At 44.9% G+C, this 20,586-nt stretch overlaps 1 protein-coding gene across 1 annotated transcript; it reads left to right on the top strand.

The window, feature by feature from the left end:
* Window positions 1–9,603: 9,603 nt before the first annotated feature.
* On the top strand, window positions 9,604–12,714 carry LOC133926410 (pectinesterase-like). Its single transcript, XM_062372344.1, has 2 exons — window positions 9,604–10,853; window positions 11,781–12,714. The coding sequence occupies exons 1-2, from the start codon at window positions 9,728–9,730 to the stop codon at window positions 12,467–12,469; spliced, it is 1,815 nt and encodes a 604-aa protein (XP_062228328.1). The 5' UTR covers window positions 9,604–9,727; the 3' UTR covers window positions 12,470–12,714.
* The last annotated feature ends 7,872 nt before the right edge of the window (window positions 12,715–20,586 follow it).

Below are 20,586 nucleotides of genomic sequence, written 5' to 3'. Positions count from 1 at the left end.
CCGCCACCGTGATCCTTGCTGCCGTTAGCCCCAGCCTTGCTCTGGTAAGCTCTCGACCACCCTCACTCTCTTCTCCTTTCTGGCTCTCACTTAGTAGCACACTGTGAACTGCATTCGCGTGGCATAAGCCAACCAGAACATCCTTCTCGCCACCTCCGCAATGAGATCATCGCTAGCCGCCTTCCCCTTCCCTCATAGAATGGTGTAGGGTTGCTCTGGAGGTGGCTAGAGAGAGTATGTACCAAAGGGAGGTGTTGCCCAACTTTTGCCCTGCCACCATCTTCTCCAGTGCCGATCTAGGCCCACTCCAGTGGTCGGTTGCCATCATTGACCCCCAAAACGGGTTCATGTGCCCATGTAGACCATCGGCCCTAACCCTTGACCCAGCCTGTAGCCCCTAGTGCAACTCCAGTGAGTCTCCGATGCGGATCCACCGCAATTGCTTGCCGCATCCCTCTCCACCGCCATTTCGCTTCGCCGGCAAGCCAGCGCCTGTGCGTGGCTTGCCTCTGGCCTGCTGGTGCAGCCCGGCCAAGGCAAGTGTAGAGAAAATGGCCCTATTAGGCTATGATTGTAATTTTAGTGATTAATGACAACATAGTCAATAAGACTAACATGTTTGTCTAAGAATATATGTTAGTAGGTCTCATTGATGCAATACATGAAGAAGCCACCGAAGCAGGGAAAAAATTTGGTTGAATTGGAGAAGTCCTAGAAAAAAATGATTTCACCGGATGGTCCGGTGTTCACATGGTTGAAAACACCGGAGCATTGTGTCCAGAGGTATTTAACCACACCAGATGGTCCGGTGCTCAGGGGAGGATACACACCGGAGCATTTCCACCAGAGAAGGTTGCAGCTGTTGAAGATCGAAGGTCAACACGCCGTAAGGTCCGGTGATGAAGAGAAGCGCACTGGATAATACATCGGACAATAAACAGTGCAAAGACGAAGAAGAAGCAGAAGACCCTGCCGTATAGTCAGCTGATTGATTTGAACACACCGGAGGAAAGCACCGGAGCATTGTTGACAAATGGGAGAATGCAATGACCTCACTGGAAGGTCCGGTGATCTGAAGATGTGTACACCGGAGCATATTTTCCAGAGAGGGTTGCATTGGCTCGGCTGGCTGAAGATTATTTACCGGAAAGTCCAGTGATGAAGATGGAGTATACACCGGAGTGTTCGGTGTTCACAAAGGCTTGAGTGGGGTTCCAACGGCTAGTTTGTGAGAGTGTACTCACCAGATGATCCGGTGTTAGTACTATTATTCTCACCGGATCATCTGGTGTTAAAAACTTTTTAAAGCCGTTGGGTTAACGGCTAGTGCGTGAGTTTGAGGCTATAAATACCCCTCCACTCAGTCATTTGAAGGAGCTGGAGTCCAGAGAAGTTCATATACACATGATAAGACATCTAAGCCACCAAAGTGCTTAAAGTGATCATCCAAGGAAAATTAAGCACAAGATTAGAGAGTGATTAATGCATATAGGCCTAGAGAGTGTGTTGCTAAGTGATTGTTGCCTATAGAGTGGATCAAGGAGTGATCCAAGATTGTACCTCTTAGTACGCCGGCGTCTTAGAGTCTTGGTGACTGGTGACTCGCCGGCAACTTGAGCCGGAGTTGCTCAACCTTGTTGACCCTCCGACTTGGTGTGGAGAGGCGATGAGAAGCGTGTACGGGGGCGCGAAGACCCTTGCCTTAGTGGCTCAAGCTCCGAAGTGATCACGATGGGAAGGAACCGGAAGAGAGGCTAGTGGTGAGACCTTGCCTTGGTGGCTTGGTGGCTCATCTGGGTGGAGACCTTGTCTTTGTGACTCGGTGGCTCAAGAATCGTGACCGGGTGTCAACCGGAAGCATATCCGTTGTGGAGCTCCAACGTGGACTAGCGGTGGCATTCATACCATCGATACCATGGGAAAAAATCCTTATGTCGAGTTCGCTCTCTCTCTACTTTATTTACTATTTACGTTTCCACATTTACTTACTTGCAAATTTACCTTCTTAGATAGATTGCAAGTGCTTTGATCGATAGAGTAGACACACTAGATAAACCTAGAGCACATTTAGAAATAAATTGATATAGATTTATCTTGTGTTGTTTTTAGAGCCAAAATAGCTCTAAGTGTCCTAATTCACCCCTCTCTTAGGACGTCACCGATCCCTTCAGCAGACCACGGCTCGGGCATGGTGGGTCGGCCTGCTGGCTAGCCCAGCTACCTTAGCCCTCGAAGCCAGTCAACCTGACCGTAGTAGGCCAGCCACTATGGAACCTGGCCTAGGCCCATATCCAGGCCTAGATCCAGCCAAACATAAGTACTGTGAAGTGAGCCCAACCAATGCATTGTACAACATGCCTTAGTACTGTTATATGGGTCCCACCTGTGGGCCCACCCTTGAATAGTGCCTTTTAGTATTTGCTTGATTTAATTTTAAATTAAATCTTCTGGGAATAACAATTTCTCCATTTTGACTCTGATTTTGGTGTTTCTTTTGCCTAAATTCATCTAAATTCGATATCTATCTTTCTATCCAAGTGTGATATCCATTAGGGCTCATTTGGTTTTCTATTTGGTGTTATTTGATTCTTCTCTAGTATAGGACGTCGTTAACCGTAATCGCGTTTACAGAACCGGAGGGATTCACTCAGGAACTAGAGAACCCTGACTTTGACCAAGGTTTAGAAGAAGACTTCGGAGAATGCAAGTCCTATCTCCTTGATTATTTTGAACACATGTTTTCAATAATCTACATGATCAACTTAAAACTGGACTTATTATTGCATGTGCTATATATTATTCTATTTCAATTGTTTGCAGTAGCTAAATCCTATCAAAAAATTGACATGCCTTGAATGTCTTATCCAAAATACATATCACCTTAGAATTTACCTATCATTATCTATATTGACATCGGACGATGCTTTGATATCTAGCATGCTTAGAATGGATACATCTCTTCGGAGATGTCGCTTTGGAATACATCTCTTCGGAGATGTCGCTTCCCTGACTAATTAATTCAACTCATATGCCATGAATCTTTGGTGATTGTGGAATCCTTGATGTCATGTGGGATATGATGGATGGTGTGTAAAATGGGTGAAAACCATTTTGGCGGGGGCATCCGATGAGAATGCTCTTGGGGGCTTGAGTTACCCCTGTGGTATTCATTGCGAGTTGAAGATGCTTGCCCCGATCGTATAAGTATCAAATCAATGCGTCGTCATGCTAAGCCACCCCAGTGCAACCATGCATCTTGTATGGGCAGGATTTGACCTTTCTATCTCCCGACCAAACTGGACATTTACCTGGAGGCTAGGGGAGCAATTAGCACCCAAGCATGTGTCAGGTGTTTCACGGAAGTTTAACCAGACTCTTTTTGATGGTTCCAGTGGTACCTTGTCATCCCTTGCGTAGACCTGAATCACTTGAGGTGTCTCGTAGTATAGTTCAGCAAGGGAAGGTGATTGAAGCATCTTGGTATAATTCGCTCATCTGCTTGCAATAGATGGAGACTGAGCATATCATGTGGGTACAGTGTATAACTTTTATAGAGTGTAAATCTATTTGAATAGTCATATCCACGATCATGGACATGCAAAGCAATGACCTCACTTGGCTAGACTCGGGGTGTGTGTATCTTTGATGAGTGAGTGTGTGGACTACATGTCCATATGATGAGGTTGCTGGCTCGATCTGCCAGGAGCTATGTGGTACTAGAGGTATGCCAGATATAATTATAGGGACTGCGGAGTAAGATGTAGCCCCTCCCAGGATTAAACCCCCCTAGATATACATTGTTACCTTGTTTACTCCGTTTCAAAGTTAACAGTAGAGAATATAACTAGATACATGTATAAACTGCTTTACTCTTAAAACTAAACCATAAAACCTTATCCTTTAGTCATCCTTTATGCATCTATCAACCTCGTGCAATAGTATATGACTTGTTGAGTACCTTCTATATTCATTCTTACTATCATTTAGATAAGGAAGAAGATGCCGACTTCGTTGGAAACGAATGCATGGATAAGGAGTAGATTAGTGGTGGCGTTCGCACCCTAGCTGCCTCTAGCTTTGGGTTGCTGTTCCGCTGATCTTTTATTGGCCTGTTGTCCAAGCTTGTAATACTCTATGGTTTAAGACCTTTGGTATCGTTGTAACCTTAATACTTTTATATACGATGTATGACTATGATGCCACAATTATTGTACTATACATATCAGCTATTTGATCCAGGTACTGATACAGGAGGCATAGAATATCCCTGGAAAGGGTCTCACAATAAGAGTCTTACATACGACATACAACACAGAGTTCACTACAACAAAGGTCTATAGGACTTTTGTTGAAATACTGAAGGTACCTCATGGTATCCCCACTCTCATCCAGAGGCCTCAGAATAAAAGGATGGCACCTTCTACTCCACAACCCAAAAAAAAATCTGGAGACGTCTGGTAAAGTCGGGGAAGGAGAATGATTCACGACTTATCACAGAAATGCCACAAGGAAAGAAAGGGAACCATTTAAGAGTAGAAATTGGTAAATAACCTATGGGAACAGGCTTACCAGACTTGAATATTCGTGTAAATAAAGTAACGAGCGATGAAGCGCACGCAAATATCAGTGCTGGTAAACTAAAGGAACTCGTTCCCATAACAGGGGATAGCGGTGAGAAAATAGAAGCCCCTGAAGTGGCATCCCATGATGAAATGGCCATAAACTATGTAAATATGGGTGAGACTTGGAATAGAGCAACAACCAATATCGATATCTACTTCGCCAAGAATATTGCTACAGTCATGGGCCTCGATCGAGAGCCCACGTCACTCATAGAATGCAAGGAAAGGTTAGTTTGAGAACAATGGTAGAAAGCAATATCTGCAGAATTGCAATCTCTGAACAAAAGAGAGGTATTTGGTCCAGTATGTCCTACATATCCTCATATACTCACTGTATGTTACAAATGGATATTTGTTTGGAAAAGGAATGAAAACAATAAAGTTGTAAGATACAAAGCAAGGCTTGTTGCGCAAGGTTTTACTCAATGACCAGGAGTCAATTATGAGGAAACCTACTCCCCGGTCATGGGTAGAATTACCTTTAGATATTTAATCTCAATGGTAGTAAATTTGAATCTCATGATGAAATTAATGGATGTTGTGACTACTTATTTATATGGGAACTTGGATTCAGATATTTACATAAAGGTACTAAAAGGTATTCCTATTCCAAACCAAGATAGAGCCAATCAAAACATATATAGCATGAAGCTAAAAAGGTCCTTATATGGACTGAAACAATCAGGTAGAATGTGGTATAATCTCCTTAACGAATTCTTTGGAACAAAAGGAAATGAAAACAATCAAGATTGCCCTTGTGTATTTATACGGCGATCCCAGAATGGATTCTATATAATCTCAGTGTACATAGATGATCTGAATATCATTGGAACACCTAAAGATATTGAAGAACCAAGTGCGTACTTGAAGTCCGAGTTTGAGATGAAAGACTTAGGTAAAACCAAGCATTGGGCTTACAACTTGAACACGTCCCAGAAGGAATCTTTGTACACTAGCTGGCCTACATTCATAAGGTATTAGAAAATTTTGGTTTTGACAAAGCATATTCTGCTAAAACCCTGATGGTTGTAAGGTCCTTGCAGGTATATAAGGATCCATACAGACCTAGACAAGAGGGGGAGGAAATCTTGGGACCAGAATTCCCATATTTGAGTGCAATAGGAGCACTTATGTATCTCGCAAACTACACGAGACTGGACATTGCTTTCGCAATGAACTTATTGGCAAGGTATAGTGCAGAGCCTACCAAACAGCATTGGAAGGGCATTAAGGACATTGTCCGCTACCTTCAAGGAACTAAAGATCTTGGTCTATGTATAGAAAGAACCAAAATATGACAATCATAGGATATGCGTATGCTTGGTACCTGTCAGACCCGCATACAACAAAGTCATAGACTAAATATATTTTCCTATGTGGTGGAACTGCAATTTCATGAAAATCGTCCAAGTAAAATCTTATATCAACTTCGACAAACCACTAGGAAATTATAGCTTTGTACGAAGCCTCTCGTAAATGTGCATGGCTTCGCAGGATGTCATACCACATATTGCAATCATGTGGCCTGAATACAATAATAACCCCAACAATTATCTATGAGGATAATACTGCATGTGTCGCACAAGTGCAGATGGATTACATGAAGAGCAACCTCACCAAGCATATTAACCCTAAGTTTTTCTATGCTCACGCATTGCATAAGATGAATGAAATCAATATTTTGTACACTAAGTCCTGTGAGAATCTCGTAGACCCATTTACTAAGTCTCTCCCAGCATCAAGCTTTGAATGATGTGTCCGTGGAATTGGGATGATGAGGCTTAGAGAAGTGCAAATTTCAGGGGGAGAATCTTTGCTAATCCGTCAATGAATCTTGGTTATGAAGATCAAGTACCCAAACGATCCGCGAAGGATTTAATGCAATATGTGTGAATTGTACTCTTTTCCCCTAAGATGAGTTTTCGATGAAGTTTCTCATAACTTAGGTTTTTAACGAGGCAATTCGTGCTCATAGCAAGCGTATGCTATATATTCTTTCTCCTTATTTTTCCCATTGGATTTTTAGGAGTTTTAATGAGGCATGTGCATCTAGCGAAAACCACCCAAGAGGGAGTGTTGGGAAACCTCTTAATTAGACCCATGCAGGTCCATTAAGGTTTCCTAATAGACGCTTGTCGGTGAATCAGGAACTAGGGGTCCTCGAATCCAGAGGCCAGGCCAGCAGTCTGCCACGTGGCGCCATCCCACGGGGTCACCTCCGCGAGGTAAAAAAAGACTAAGTCCCGGGAGAGGGCACTTGGGGCCACAGTCAGTGGTCCCCAAGTACCCGGGTTCCCCGATGATCTGCGAAGACTAAGTGACCGGGAAGAAAGTGCTTGGGGAGGTAAACAGTGACCCCCGAGCACCTAAGTCCCCCGACGACCAGGAGAACCAAGTACCGGGAGGAGTGTGCCCGGGGCTGCGAGCAGTAGCCCCCCGGACACTCGAGTACCCCGAGGACCCACCGAAGAAAGTTCCGGGAGAGAGTGCTCAGGGCTGCGAGCAGCGGCCCCCGAGCACTCGGTTCCCCGAGGGTCCGTACAAGCATGCCCGGGAGAGAGTGCTCGGGGAGGTGAACAATGGCCCCTGAGCACTCGGTTCCCCGAGGACCAAGGAAGGGCGTTTTCGGGAGAGAGTGCTCGGGGAGGTGAACAGTGACCCCGAGCACTCGGTTCCCCGACGACCCAGGAAGCCCCTCCGTCAGTGGCCCCCACAGGGGTCCAGCGATGAAGTGTCAGCCGGTGAAAGGCCCGAGGTCGCATTTAAGAGCGCGCGTGGCTTGTCACCTCCAACTGCTCCCGCCACGCTCGGTGTCAGTTCCTGCCATATTCTGACAGAAGGGCGTGGGGACATTAAATGCACGGATTCCATCCCGTGCCATCCGGCGTGCCTCGGGATAACGTCGCAAGGCCCGAGGTGTTCCGTCTGCTGCGCTGCTATGGCAGGAGAACAAGACAGGACGGGCACGCCGGGCAGCCTCCTGCTGCCCGGTGGGCCCTCTCCACGACGCCCGTTGCCAATGCCATCATAACGACTAATGACAGGGCGCGGGGCGCGTTTTCAACCCCCGTCACTTTGTACAGAGGCTATGATGACGCCCTTTCCATTTATGGTGCCTTGGAACTCGTGCCCTCCCATTCGGGGCACGCTACTGCCGGCGAGTATTTAAAGCGGTCGGCAGCACGGACAAAGACAGGTCTTACAGGAGAAAAAAGCTCTAAGCGCTCAAGCTGAAAAAGCTCGGTAAGCTCTGCACGGTTGAAGAAGTTAAGGAAGTAGAGAAGATCGAGAAGTCCAAGAGCACCCAAAGCCAACAGATACACACAGATCGAAGAACACCTTCATACGAGCATAGAAACCGAAGAACAAAGAGCCCCAGGCTCTAGGATAGACAGATATTCTTGTAACTAGCACATTCCTGGGAGACATTCTCAGGACATTTATAGCATCCACACAGGAGTAGGGTGTTACGCCTCCGTGCGGCCCGAACCTATCTAAACCCCTAGTGCATTTACTTCATTTCGCACTAGATCATTCCACCCCGCCAGCCATCGCATTCATATCCATTTATTTCTCCGGCAAACATATTCAGAATCATCCCCCCGGCCGAATCTCTAAAAAGGGGTCCCTCAGAATCCCTGCGACAGGAGTTAACCCTCCGACAGCTTGGTAGCCAGGTAGGGGGGGAAGCATCCCTGAATTTGTTTGTTTGTTTTCTCCTGTCAAAATTCTGATTTTTTTCTACAAATAGAAAGGAGCACCCTCAATGTAAGAGACAAGGATTCAGCTGAATAAAAGAAAGAAAGGAATAATTCCGATATTTGTCTCTTGTGTTCATCTATTGTGATTTACATGAGATTGAGTGCATTAGCGACCCACAGACCACACTCGGTGGCGTGGGTTGTTCAACAAATTATATAAGGTCAGTTCAAGACCGATGAAGCTTGCCGACTAGATTGAGACTAGGGCATTTCTTCTTGCAATCGTCTTGCGTTTGGTGGCTGTGCATACATACAACTGAACTTGTTATAGCTCATGTCGTGTGTGCACTGCTGGAGCAGTGAAATGTGCACGCCTCCTAGAGTACACGAGCTTGAAATTTCTCGAGATTTTAGACAACCGTGTGAACACAACGGCCACCGGCGAGTTTAGGGAAGGAAGTTAGGGTTCGGGGTTTCGGAGTTCATCAGCGACCCTAGGGTTAGAGGGAGGCTTGGGGAGGTGGTCGGACCAATGGTGGGTGTCCGTGTGGTGGTGCGGCAAGGTGGCGGTGGCACTGTCGGAGCCGCAAACGGTTGGCGGGTGGTGGGAGGGGTTGACGGCGAGGGTGAGAAAAATGAAGTGGTTAGCGCGACGACGAGCGGTAGGCAGAGACGTTAAAGGAGGTGTCGAGAGGTTAAAGAAGGCACTATGCATGCTGGATTTGGATCGAACAGCTCTCCTCCATCAATTGAGAGAAGGCTGAAAATCTCCTCCATCATGATCCTCGTCTTTTAAGTTGTGAAGCTCCGCCACTTCCCCAGCAGGCATATAAAACCATTGAGGTATGCACTAACCCGTCGAGATATTACAGTCATAGACTCATAGTAACCGAAAATACCGCGTAAAAAAAGGTAACAAGGATATGAACAGTGTGATGTCGATCTCTAGCTCATAAATTACTACCCAAAACTCAGCCAGAGTTTGGAGCTGTATAGCAAGTAGATAGAACTGACACATCTATCTATTTTTTGGGTTCAAATTTAGGCAAGAGAGCTGCTTATTATACGGAAGAAGCAGGTAAATTAATGTTTAGTAACAGAGTCACCAATCTGTGCATGCATTCTTAAGTGGGAAGAAACAAGCACACAAAATTTACTCGGTATTTCTGATATTTCTCGCACCTGATACTTATCTATCTATTAATTTTCTTATCTATCTAATAAGTTTTTATCTATATTTTTAATATAAATCTTAATACAAATGAAATTTTCGTGCACCAGCAACCGCTAGTGGAATTTTCGTGTTCCAGTTGTCGGCGCGTCGCAGTTCACGATCTTATATACTTCCATATCTAGTATGTCTCTCGCTCACTCCAACACCACACACTCACACTGTCCACGGCCATGGCTGCCGTCACGCTCTCGCCGCCGGTCCTCCTCCTCCTCGCCGTCCTCCTCCTCACCACCGTCGCCACAACACAATGCCACGGCCACAAGCGCCACCACCACCACTCCAGTGCCACAAGGCCCAACAAGACCGCCGGCGCCGCGGCCGCCAACCCACTGGTCGACACCGTCCACGCCATCTGCCACACGACCCCGCACCCTGTTTCCTGCCTCGCGTCAGCGGCAGCACCCCTGGACGCCGTCGCCGGAGCGAAGGTGGTCGAGTCATCCGCTCTCTCTGTCAGCCTTCTCCCGCCGAACGTGCTGTCCGTCGTTCTCGCCTCCCTCCGCGGCGCGGTCTCCGCGCTATCCTCGCTCTCCCCCGCCTTCTCCACTACCCTTTCCGCACCGGTCACCTCGCTCCGCCGCGGCGCCGCGCAGGACTGCCTGGAGCTCCACGCCGCCACGCTGGGCTCGCTCTCGCGCTCCGCCTCGCTCCTCGCGGCCCCCGGCGGGAGCCTCCCCGCCGTGCGCGCGAACCTCGCGGCTGCGCTCACCAACAAGGCCACCTGCCTCGACGGGCTCGCCGGTGCGTCCGGACCGCGGATGGACGGCCTCCTCGCCTCCCTCGACGACGCCTACGAGCACGTCTCCAACTCGCTCGCCCTCGTCGCCCGGAGCAGCGGCGGCGGCGGCGGCTTCTCGGCTGGCTTCGCAGCCGTTATGGCCCAGATTCACAACCGGCGGCTGCTCCAGGACGACGACGACGACGACAATAGCGGGGACGGCGACGACGACAATAGCGGGGACGGCGACGACGACAACAACGGTGACAGCAACGACGACAATGGAAACGGCGACGACGACAGTGGGAACGCTGACCAGCCGGCGATGGTGGTGATCACGGTGGCGAAGGATGGGACAGGGAACTTCCGGACGGTTGGGGAAGCGGTTGCGGCGGCGCCGAACAACAGCGAGACGAGGACGGTTATCCACGTGAAGGCTGGGACGTACGAGGAGAACGTGGAGGTGCCGGCGTACAAGACGAATATCGCCCTCGTCGGCGAGGGCCGCGACGCTACGGTGATCACCGGCAGCCGCAGCGCCGCCGACGGCTGGACCACCTTCCGCACGGCCACCTTCGGTAATTTCTTTTTAAAAAGGGTCTATCATTAGAGATCATAAATAAACTGACTCCATCCTTAAAATAATCTAGTAGAAAATCTCGAGCTTATTCGGTAATCGATTCAACATCGTACTCGCAGCCTTCTTGATTACTCTTTCATGCATCCATTCACATCGCAAGGTGCGAAGCATGTCTTGCTTGTTTCTACTACACGATATGCAAAGTGTCTGTGTCAGACCGGCAGCAACTACATTGCAAACGCCTCGTGATCGAGATTTGTTGCCTTGTACGCCTTGCGTCTCTCTCTACAGTGCAGTGTATGCGTATGTGTCTCGACGCATCTAAACATATTGCAACAATGCAAGCATGGCCGCCGTGTCAGTGTGACGAGTAGGTGTAGCAGTAGCAGCATTATAGGACAAGTAGTAAATTGCAAATTATAGGACAGGTTGCATGGATAATGACCAGATAAGGAACGTGAGATCTAGGGGTCTGAATGTCTGATAGAGAATCTGTATGTATGGGAGCATGCATGCATGGGTACAGATTCCAGAGAGTTGAGTCAGATATTTGGCCTACTCATCACATGAACATGGCTCCTAGCTTAGATAGCTCTCTTCCGTCCGTCGCCGTCGGTTGGCGCTAAGATCCGAGACATGCCCATGGACGGCATGCAGAGCTTTATCGCCGTGACATGGCTGTCACTTGTCAGAGTCTTTGGCTGGTCTTAACCGACTGCCTAGCTGAGCAGTGAGCACGTACGTAGCCATCTTATCTTGCCAATTCAATTCGACAAGGAGTCGCTGACAAAACAGCTTTTCTTTTGGCCATGCCCATGAGAGGCCGGCACTGGGGCTGGACCGATCGAATTGGACTAGTGCTAAACGTCATCGTGCTGTTCATTGTGAAACTAACGGCAAACGTGGATGTGATCCTTCCTCGCAGGCGTGTCAGGCGAGGGGTTCCTGGCGCGCGACATCACGTTCCGCAACACGGCAGGCGCGACCAAGGGGCAGGCGGTGGCGCTGCGCGTGAACGCGGACCTGGCCGCCGTGTACCGCTGCGGCGTCGACGGCCACCAGGACGCGCTCTACGCGCACTCATTCCGGCAGTTCTACCGCGAGTGCGCCGTCTCCGGCACCGTGGACGTCGTCTTCGGCAACGCGGCCGCCGTGCTCCAGGGGTGCGCGCTCGTCGCCAAGAGCCCGGTGCCGGGCCAGTCCAACGTGCTCACGGCGCAGGGCCGCGGCGACCCCAACGAGGACACGGGCATCGCGGTGCACAACTGCACGGTGGCCGCGGAGGCCCCAGGGCTGCCCGCCGGCACGCGCACCTTCCTGGGACGGCCGTGGGGCGCGTACGCGCGCGCGGTGGTGATGGACTCCTACCTGGGCTCGCTCGTGGACCCGGAAGGGTGGGTCGAGTGGCCCGGCGCGGAGGCCGGCCGCGGGGACACGGTGTACTTCGGCGAGTACGGGAACGGCGGGCCGGGCGCGGACACCGGCGGGCGCGTGGGCTGGGCCGGGGTGCACCGGATGGGCTACGACGAAGCGACCCAGTTCTCCGTGGAGAACTTCATCTACGGCGACGAGTGGCTTGGCGCCACCTCCTTCCCCTACGACGACGACGTCTAAATGATCTTGCTGTGTTACACTCGCATCATTACCGCAAATCAAATCTCAGGAAAGAAGCGGTTAATCAGAAGTTACCGCGTTGCATGAGGTGTTTAATTGCGTGGCATGCAAATACACTTCCATCAGCCAGTAATTTATGTTTTTGTGCTTGAATCTAATGGAAAGAATGAATCTCTGTTTGGTCAATGTCAATTGTAAAGCCGTTTTGGTGATGCTGATTGTCAATTGGAAATGTAAAGTTATCATGCCCTGTTTGCAGCTCATGGTCCTCTCCTCTTATTAGGAATTTCGTAAGAAACTTCGCATCAGCTAGGCCCCATAATTCAGAGCGCATGAAATTTTATTATATTTTGTCCCACTGGAATTAAATTGTTTACTTATGAAATTTCTGCGCTAATGCATCACATTATATTTTTCTTCTCCTCCAAATAAAGAATTTGATGACTCAACGATGCAGTTGCTGCAAACTCTAGATCGTTTAGTCTTTTAAAGTCCAAAAGCTTTCTTCTTTAAGCTGGCAATTGATGCTGACAAGGTATGGAAGGATAATGAGGTTGTCTGATAATGTCTGCAATGATGTCGACATACACAAGGCCTCCAGCGTCAGAACCACACATGGCCAGATGAAAGCGTTGCATTAACAATGGACTGCGGCATGTTGATCATTTTGATTAATTTAATTTTTTTCCCCGTGCATTCCATGGTTTAGCGATGCTATTGACGTCTGAGATGCATTGGAACAAGAAGTGTTTATTCACGGTCAGATCATGAGCAACAACAAATAGAGGTCACATATTGCTGCAATGAGTTGCAACTCTGGTTCTGCAGCAAAAAAACGTTTCATGTCTATGGCTTATATTCAACAAGAAATTCAAATTTCTTTTACTCGCTTTTAGTATAAACAATCTCATCCTTGCAGAAAGTGCTTCTGTTTCAACAAGCCACCATTTCATAAGTGTGCTTATATGTTAAATTGAGAAGAACAGTAATTTGATTAAACATAGTACTAATCCTGATAAATCAACCAAACTATGTTCAGAGTATATGGTACTACTGCAGTGTCATCTCTTCAACATACGGCTTCGATTTTGATGGAACAGGAGGAGCTATATAAGAAACCAAGTGCAACACCTTCATCACTCTAGAAAACTATGCTTAAATGATCACTCTAGAAAACTATGCTTAAATGATCAGTACCATGTTCAGAGCTGCCTCTCCTGATCACTCTTGAGCTGAAGAGCATCGGCGTCCTCAAAAACCCGGAGAGTTGCCAGCTGGATGAAATCAGTGATCTGAACTCCCACAGGCCTACAATTTTTCGCAACAAAAGTAGGAGGGTTAATCAGGCAACGGAATTCCCTCGGGCCTTCGTGGTACCCTTCGCAGATCATCTCCCCATTCTCATCTCTGTAGCACACTATCCCTCTCAATTGGTCTTCGAACACCTACCAATTACAAGAACAAATAATTAGAACAAGAGGCCCCTCTTGATCTTATACTACTACTCCATGTGCATGCGTCTACCTTCTTCTTGTTTGTTGCAGCAGCAAAGGAGAGGTGCGATGAAGAACCGCTGCCATGAGCAGAGGTTCTGAACCTGAAGGCTGCTTTCCTTGTGCCAGACCTTGGGCTGATCATGGCCATGGAGGAGGAAGATGGGCGATGATGACAAGAGATCCTGGTTGCCATTTTTGGTTTCTGGTGAAAAGCAAGGTGTTCACCAAAGGGGCCTCCACTAGACTGAAAAGGACAAATTTATAGGAAATGAACATGGCAGCAGAAAGGGCCACAAACCAGCTACTACCATTTTATTGTAAGGCTCAAATAAGGAAGGTGTCGATTCTTGCAAGAGTAGGGTAGGAGATGGCGATCATATGCAGGAAAAGGCCGAAGCTGTCAATTATTTTGGTTGCAAGTTCGACTGCGGTGAGTAAGGTACCCCACGGTGTGGCATGATTACCTTAGTAGCAAGATTTGCCTATATGGTGGTCTTGTTAGGAGATAATTGCTTCGGTTGTATAAGGATTGGTTTGTTGTGATATATTGCCTAGTGTTAACTGTACAACCACATATCATGTATATGGCAGGACTTGACTCCAACCCCTTTGACTTAGCTCAATACCCACTCATAGGCTGGTAGTAGCAACAAGAGCTAGGATAAAACTCGGGCATTTTTTGTGATGTCCCGTATTCTGGCTAGGAGACTCTCTAAGTGAGTCATGTTTATATGAGCCCTTGGTTATGTGTCTCATGGGTGGATATTGTTGCGATATTATAAGGGTGCAGTGTCTTGTTACGTTAGCTTCATCAATTATTAAGGTTGGAGTATGTGGATATCTTGTGGATAAAATGTGCAACTTCTGTATAGTGTAAATCTACCTGGATAGCCGTGTCTATAGACAAGGACATGCTATGGTTCGATCACAATTATCAATTCTAAGGTGTGCATACTTCCTTGATGTGTGAGTGGGATGTGTGGCCACGATTTGGAAGTGCAGGCTGTGTGCGTTGAGTTGAAGAGGATTGGGTGTTCACCAACTATAAAACTTACGAACTAGCATGATGGATGAATCTCTCACAGAGCCAATAACCCATAATGTTAACTTAACAGTGCTTTCCTCAAATACTTGAGTATATTTTGCAAACTAAACCCCTGCATCAAAACTGTCTTTCCACCGAAACATAAAGATCTATATCATTATCCTTGGTGTACCTCTTATACATAAATTTATTCTTTGAAGTAGGACTTGTTAAGTACGTTATATACTCATCCTTGTTTTGTTGAATTAAAATAATGGTCCAGAGAACAACTACGCTCATATTGGTGATGAAAAATAGAATATTAAGGCTTCGTCCGTACCCAAGTTGCATGTAGGTATTGGGTTTAATGATCGGGAATTTCATTTGCTAATTTCTGAAAATCGGTAATCTTATAGACTTCCTGATTTGCTTCTCTAGTACGTGGGTCATATGCCGGAATTCCTGTTTCTTGCCACGTAATTTCTCAACATTTATCATCCATAGGTTGATTTTCTCCCCCTAATGATGGGAAATTATCTTCATAAAAAATGCGATCAGCAAAATGGGTCATATGTAAATTTCCAATCATGGGTTCCAAATATCTAATTATAGATGCAGTCTCATAATTAACATATATCCCAAACTTACAAAGAGGGCCAATTGTGGTTCATTGTGGTGGTAGAATAGGCACATAAACCCTGCATCCGAACCTTCTAAGATGGGAAATTTTCAATGAAATGCCTTGTACTAGTTGCATTGGAGAATGAATGTTATATGATGATGGCCTAAAATTGATGAGGGCCACGGCATGGACAATTGCATGGCCCCAAAATGAAGCATGCAAATTGTAGCTCTCTAGGAGCGGTCTAGTAATAGATTTAATTCTTTTGATTAATGCTTCTGCTAGTCTATTATGCGTGTGGACATGAGGTATTAAGTGCTCTACTTTAATTCCCAGCGCCATAAAATAATCATTGAATGCCTTTGAGCTAAATTCTCCAGTGTTGTCCATTCTGATGGACTTTATATGATGATTTGGGAAAGAATTACGGATTTGTATGATCTGTGAGATCAACTTCGCAAATACATAGTTTCGTGTAAACAGAAGACACACGTGCGACCACTTCGATGACACATCAATGTGCACCATAAAGTACCTAAACGGCCATGATAGAGGATGAATTGGGCCACAAATATACCCCTATATGCATTCCAAGAATGCAGGAATTTCATCATGCACTTTAAGGATTGATGGTCCTATTACTAATTTTCCGGTGGCACATGCTGAGCACACATAATCTTCAGGATTTGGGAAATTTTTTATATTTATGCCATGATCTTGTGAGTTGTTTATTATATTCCTCATCATTCTTAATCCAGAGTGACCTAATCTACCATGTCAAAGGAAGAATAGCTCAGAACTTCTAAACACAGTCTTTAAGGTAGTAAACACTACATGTGCTATTATTCTAGTGTAGTATAGCTCAATTTCAAGTATAGGAAGTTTTTCCAAAACCCGTTTCTCGCATTCCGCATTCGTAGTAACGAATAGGATTTCATGATCATTCTCATCATTAGTTTATACGTGGAAACCATTTGTGTGAATGTCCTTAAAACTAAGTAGGGTTCTAGTTGATTCGGGGTACAACAATGCTTCTTTAATATACAAAGTTGTTCCCATAGGTAATACGACCACGACTCTTCCTGAGCTGATGATACATGAATCGCTTCCAGCGAGAGTTGTGATATTCCCAGTGTTCTTCGTGATTGACTGGAAGTATGGTTTTTCTCTTAGTATGGTGTGTGTCGTACTGCTATCAACTATGGATACTTCCTCCATCTAGGCAAGATTCTATTACATTTAAAGACATTCAATCATAATAATGCGTGAGGAAGAAATTAGAATGATAATAAATGCTTCAAATAAAATTCCTTATTATTAATATTCCAAATGTTATTACAAGAGTGAATGATATGTTCTTCTAGATCTTCCAACCTTCTAAAAATAAAATAAATTGCACTTTATTTTATGACCGAACTAAAGTTAGAAGAACATCTTCTAGATGGAATCTGTGAAGAAACTGGCCACTTCTGCGTTGATTTGCTCTAGTATCACCTTCTCCTCATTAGGAATAACAGTTGCAGCTGATGTGATGATAAGGGGTGGGGCAACCGGAGTCTCATTCACGTCCATTGCAATAGGCAATGGATCTTTGACCATGGGTGTCTGCTTGTCACCCACGAAATCAGCGATAACAAGGTTTGTTTTCAGCTGCCCTTTGCCATTCTTCTTTGCCTTGTAAGCATCAATCATGTGTTGGGGCTCTCGACATATGCGCGTCCAATGCCCCCATGTGCCACACTTGTAGCATATCTTGTCTTGCTGGCCATAAGGCTTCTGGATGTTCTTCCCCTTTGCACCCTTCTTAGCATGGATGTTGGACTTTTCATTGTCTACCTTGACCTTCTTCTTAACCCCCCCCCCCCCCCCCACACACACACACACACCTTTGACCCTCTTCCTCTAGAGGGGCTTGTGCACCTGGTAGCTACTAGCATTGACTTCCAAGGAAACACCCTTATCAGGGGGTTGGGAGACGAAGTTCTTACGAAGAACGTCGTCTTGAGCTTCCACAACCTGCATTATATCAATCAATTCGGCATACTCCTTATACCCATCTTTTGTACTATTTAATTAACTAAAAGATTATAAAATGCGTAGAAAAATAATTAGAGCTCGGAAAAAGATGAAACTAATTTTGTTGTGTTTACATTGATGTAATATACATGTTAAAAATTCATGCGCTACTGAAAAGTGTACTTAAATTCTTTTATTTTTTTAATTGTGTTACATAACTAATTAAGGAGAAATCCAAAAATGAAGAAACTAACTTTGTTAAGCTTTTTTTATCATCCTCTCTAAAAAAAATACCATCGAGACATGAAACAGATGATTAACATAATTTCTTGATTAATATTTAACTAACCCTTTATGTTTCATTAATTTCTATAGAAATTGATAAAAAAAACATAAAATGGAAAAATATTGTTTTAAAGACCTCTCTAGATGTATCTTACACATAAAAAGTACATATTGTCATGTATGGTATGACTACCGTCACCCTCAGATTCGTCGGATATAGAGAAGAATCATTTGTGCTTGTCAAAGATGTTACTCAAGTCTTCTATGTAAAGGACACAGACGCAGTTAACAAGAAGGAACACCAAGTGGTTCTTCAAGGAAAAAGAAAGCTTATCGGTGTTAAAGATATTGTCGATGAGGAAGACTACAATCAATTCGATGACCTACCTCTTTTCGGAGAGAATGTCGACCTGCCTCTTATTGACGACACTAAGGAACCTACCAACATACACTGCGATCATAACGAAGCTATAATCGTTAAATGAAAGCAACTTTGATGTAATAATTAATTCAGGATTCGCTGTAATTTGTATCAAGGACATGTATTAAGTAAGAATATGCTTTATTGTGTATTAAGTAAAAGTTTACATCTATTATTTATATTTTAATTAGTACAAATAAAGCCATTATATGATAGTTATAGATCTAATTCGTATCTACTAAGAATATACCTTAATTTGTATTAAGTAAAAAGCTTTAAATTTTATTGCATTATATAACGAAGATGTACTACAAAAATTATAAACCTAATATAAATGAGTGTCGGCTATAGTAAACAACCGGCACTAGTAGTCCAGTATTAGTGTCGGTTGTTGGCGCTAGATTTTGCAACCCCGTGCAACACACAAATCCTTGAATCCTGCATAACTATCCCAATTTCACAGGGAAATCGTGACTTGTTTATGAGCAAACAAGCAAAAGATTTCTAACAACAACCGTAAGAGTCGTTGCCCGGTTGATTTACAAGCAAATCAACAAAGACCACTGCCAAATCCGTGGAGAATTGAAGCAACAGCGAAGAACTAACCCTAATGTGCAGTAAAATAAAAGAGAATGAAAGTAGATGCAATTTTTGCAGTTGACTGATGTGTTGCAATCGGCCTTCACTCCCTTTGCTATTTATAAGGGTGGCTTGGACTTGACCTTATGGAAATATGACTCTCAACCCTAAAACCTATGCAAACACGCTTTGTTCGGGCAAAGATACGAAAACAATCGGAACAAATATGAGAATCTAACTCGATTCGGTTTTGGACTAAACATCGGATGGTTCAGTGAGAACAAAAATGAGAACACTAAACCATCTGACAAGTTCAATTCGGCTGAAACCTAAATCCTAGTCCCATGTTCACCGGACATTCCGCCGACCAAAATGTGCTCACCAGAACCTTACGCCGGATCAATATTTCCAGAGAGCAAAGTCTCTGCAAGAAATCATCTTTACATTCACCGGATGGTCCAGCGATCTTTTGGTATCTTCACCGGATGATTTTTTTCCAGCGATCTTTCCGTCGTCACCTCCACATCTACCCAGAACCTCTCCACCTCCTATGTCGTCATCTCCACAGTCACCCAGAAGATCTCCACCTCTGGAGTCACTTTCCGTTCCGGAAGGAATGAAAAATTGTAACAGACTTTCTTTATAGGCTTCAGACCTAGGGTAACAATTTATGTGAATACTATGTATATAACTTCATGCATGGAGAGATAAAAATAATTATAGTACTATTACCAAAGCTGAGGTAAGTGGTATATATTTTGATGATTAATTTTCAGTTTATACTCGTGTTCAAATAGATTGATTTCTTCAATTATGGTAACTGCAGGACCTCGAGCTAGAAACATGTATCGTCATGCCGTAGAGAATCAATGCAATTCAGGAACAACTCTGCGAGTTAATCAATGACCAAGTCATTCCAGAGTCCGGATGGTACTATATTTTCAAATGGTATTGTTCGGACGCCGTCCCTTTACCTAACCTGTGGTGTTCGTTACCTGATTCTTCAAAAGGTAAAAAGAAAGGTAAAAAGCGTAGTTCATGGTCTTCGGTCAATAAGAACAATTGAATATTCTGTTAATTATAAACTTTTGTTGCAAACTTGTATTAGTTATGATATCTAGGCAATGGCATGTGAAATAACATGGTTACGTATGCATGAATGAGATTAGATGTGAATGAATTGTGTATGTGTGTGATATTATATGAGCTAAGATAATTATATGTGGACGTGAAACTTGAATGCATATTATCTTATTGTATATGTTGTATGTGATATTATTTGTGCTATTACCGGTAACGGCTAGATTCTATACAGGGAGAGGGGCCATCAGTGTGGCTCATAACTAAAAATTGTCACTGATAATCTTAACACCAATGCCGATTTTTTATAAGCTGACACTAATATTTATTATCAGTGCCAGTTCAAAAATCGACATTAATAATTCATAATTATCAGTGTCAAGTTACCAATACCAGTTAAAAACTATCATTAATAACTATTTCTATACTAATGGATGAAGACCCTGAACGTTGCTTCAGTAGATATATATATATCATGACCGGCACTAGTTACCTTATAGTCATCTAAAAAATCTAAGAAGTAGTACTCAAATACATCAGTACTTGCATGCATGATGCTGGGGAGTACGTACATGCATAGGGGTGGCCAGTACA

Source organism: Phragmites australis, chromosome 8 (assembly GCF_958298935.1).
Source record: "Phragmites australis chromosome 8, lpPhrAust1.1, whole genome shotgun sequence".
Taxonomy (NCBI): Eukaryota; Viridiplantae; Streptophyta; class Magnoliopsida; order Poales; family Poaceae; genus Phragmites; species Phragmites australis.
Note: the sequence above shows the minus strand (reverse complement) of the source record. Positions and strands in the feature narration are given on the sequence as shown.

Excerpts from the sequence above, each read along its gene's own strand:
- LOC133926410 (XM_062372344.1), top strand. The coding sequence starts at position 9,728 with ATGGCTGCCGTCACGCTCTCGCCGCCGGTCCTCCTCCTCCTCGCCGTC. Across the intron at positions 10,854-11,780 it reads CTTCCGCACGGCCACCTTCG|GCGTGTCAGGCGAGGGGTTC; the intron begins GTAATTTCTTTT and ends CCTTCCTCGCAG.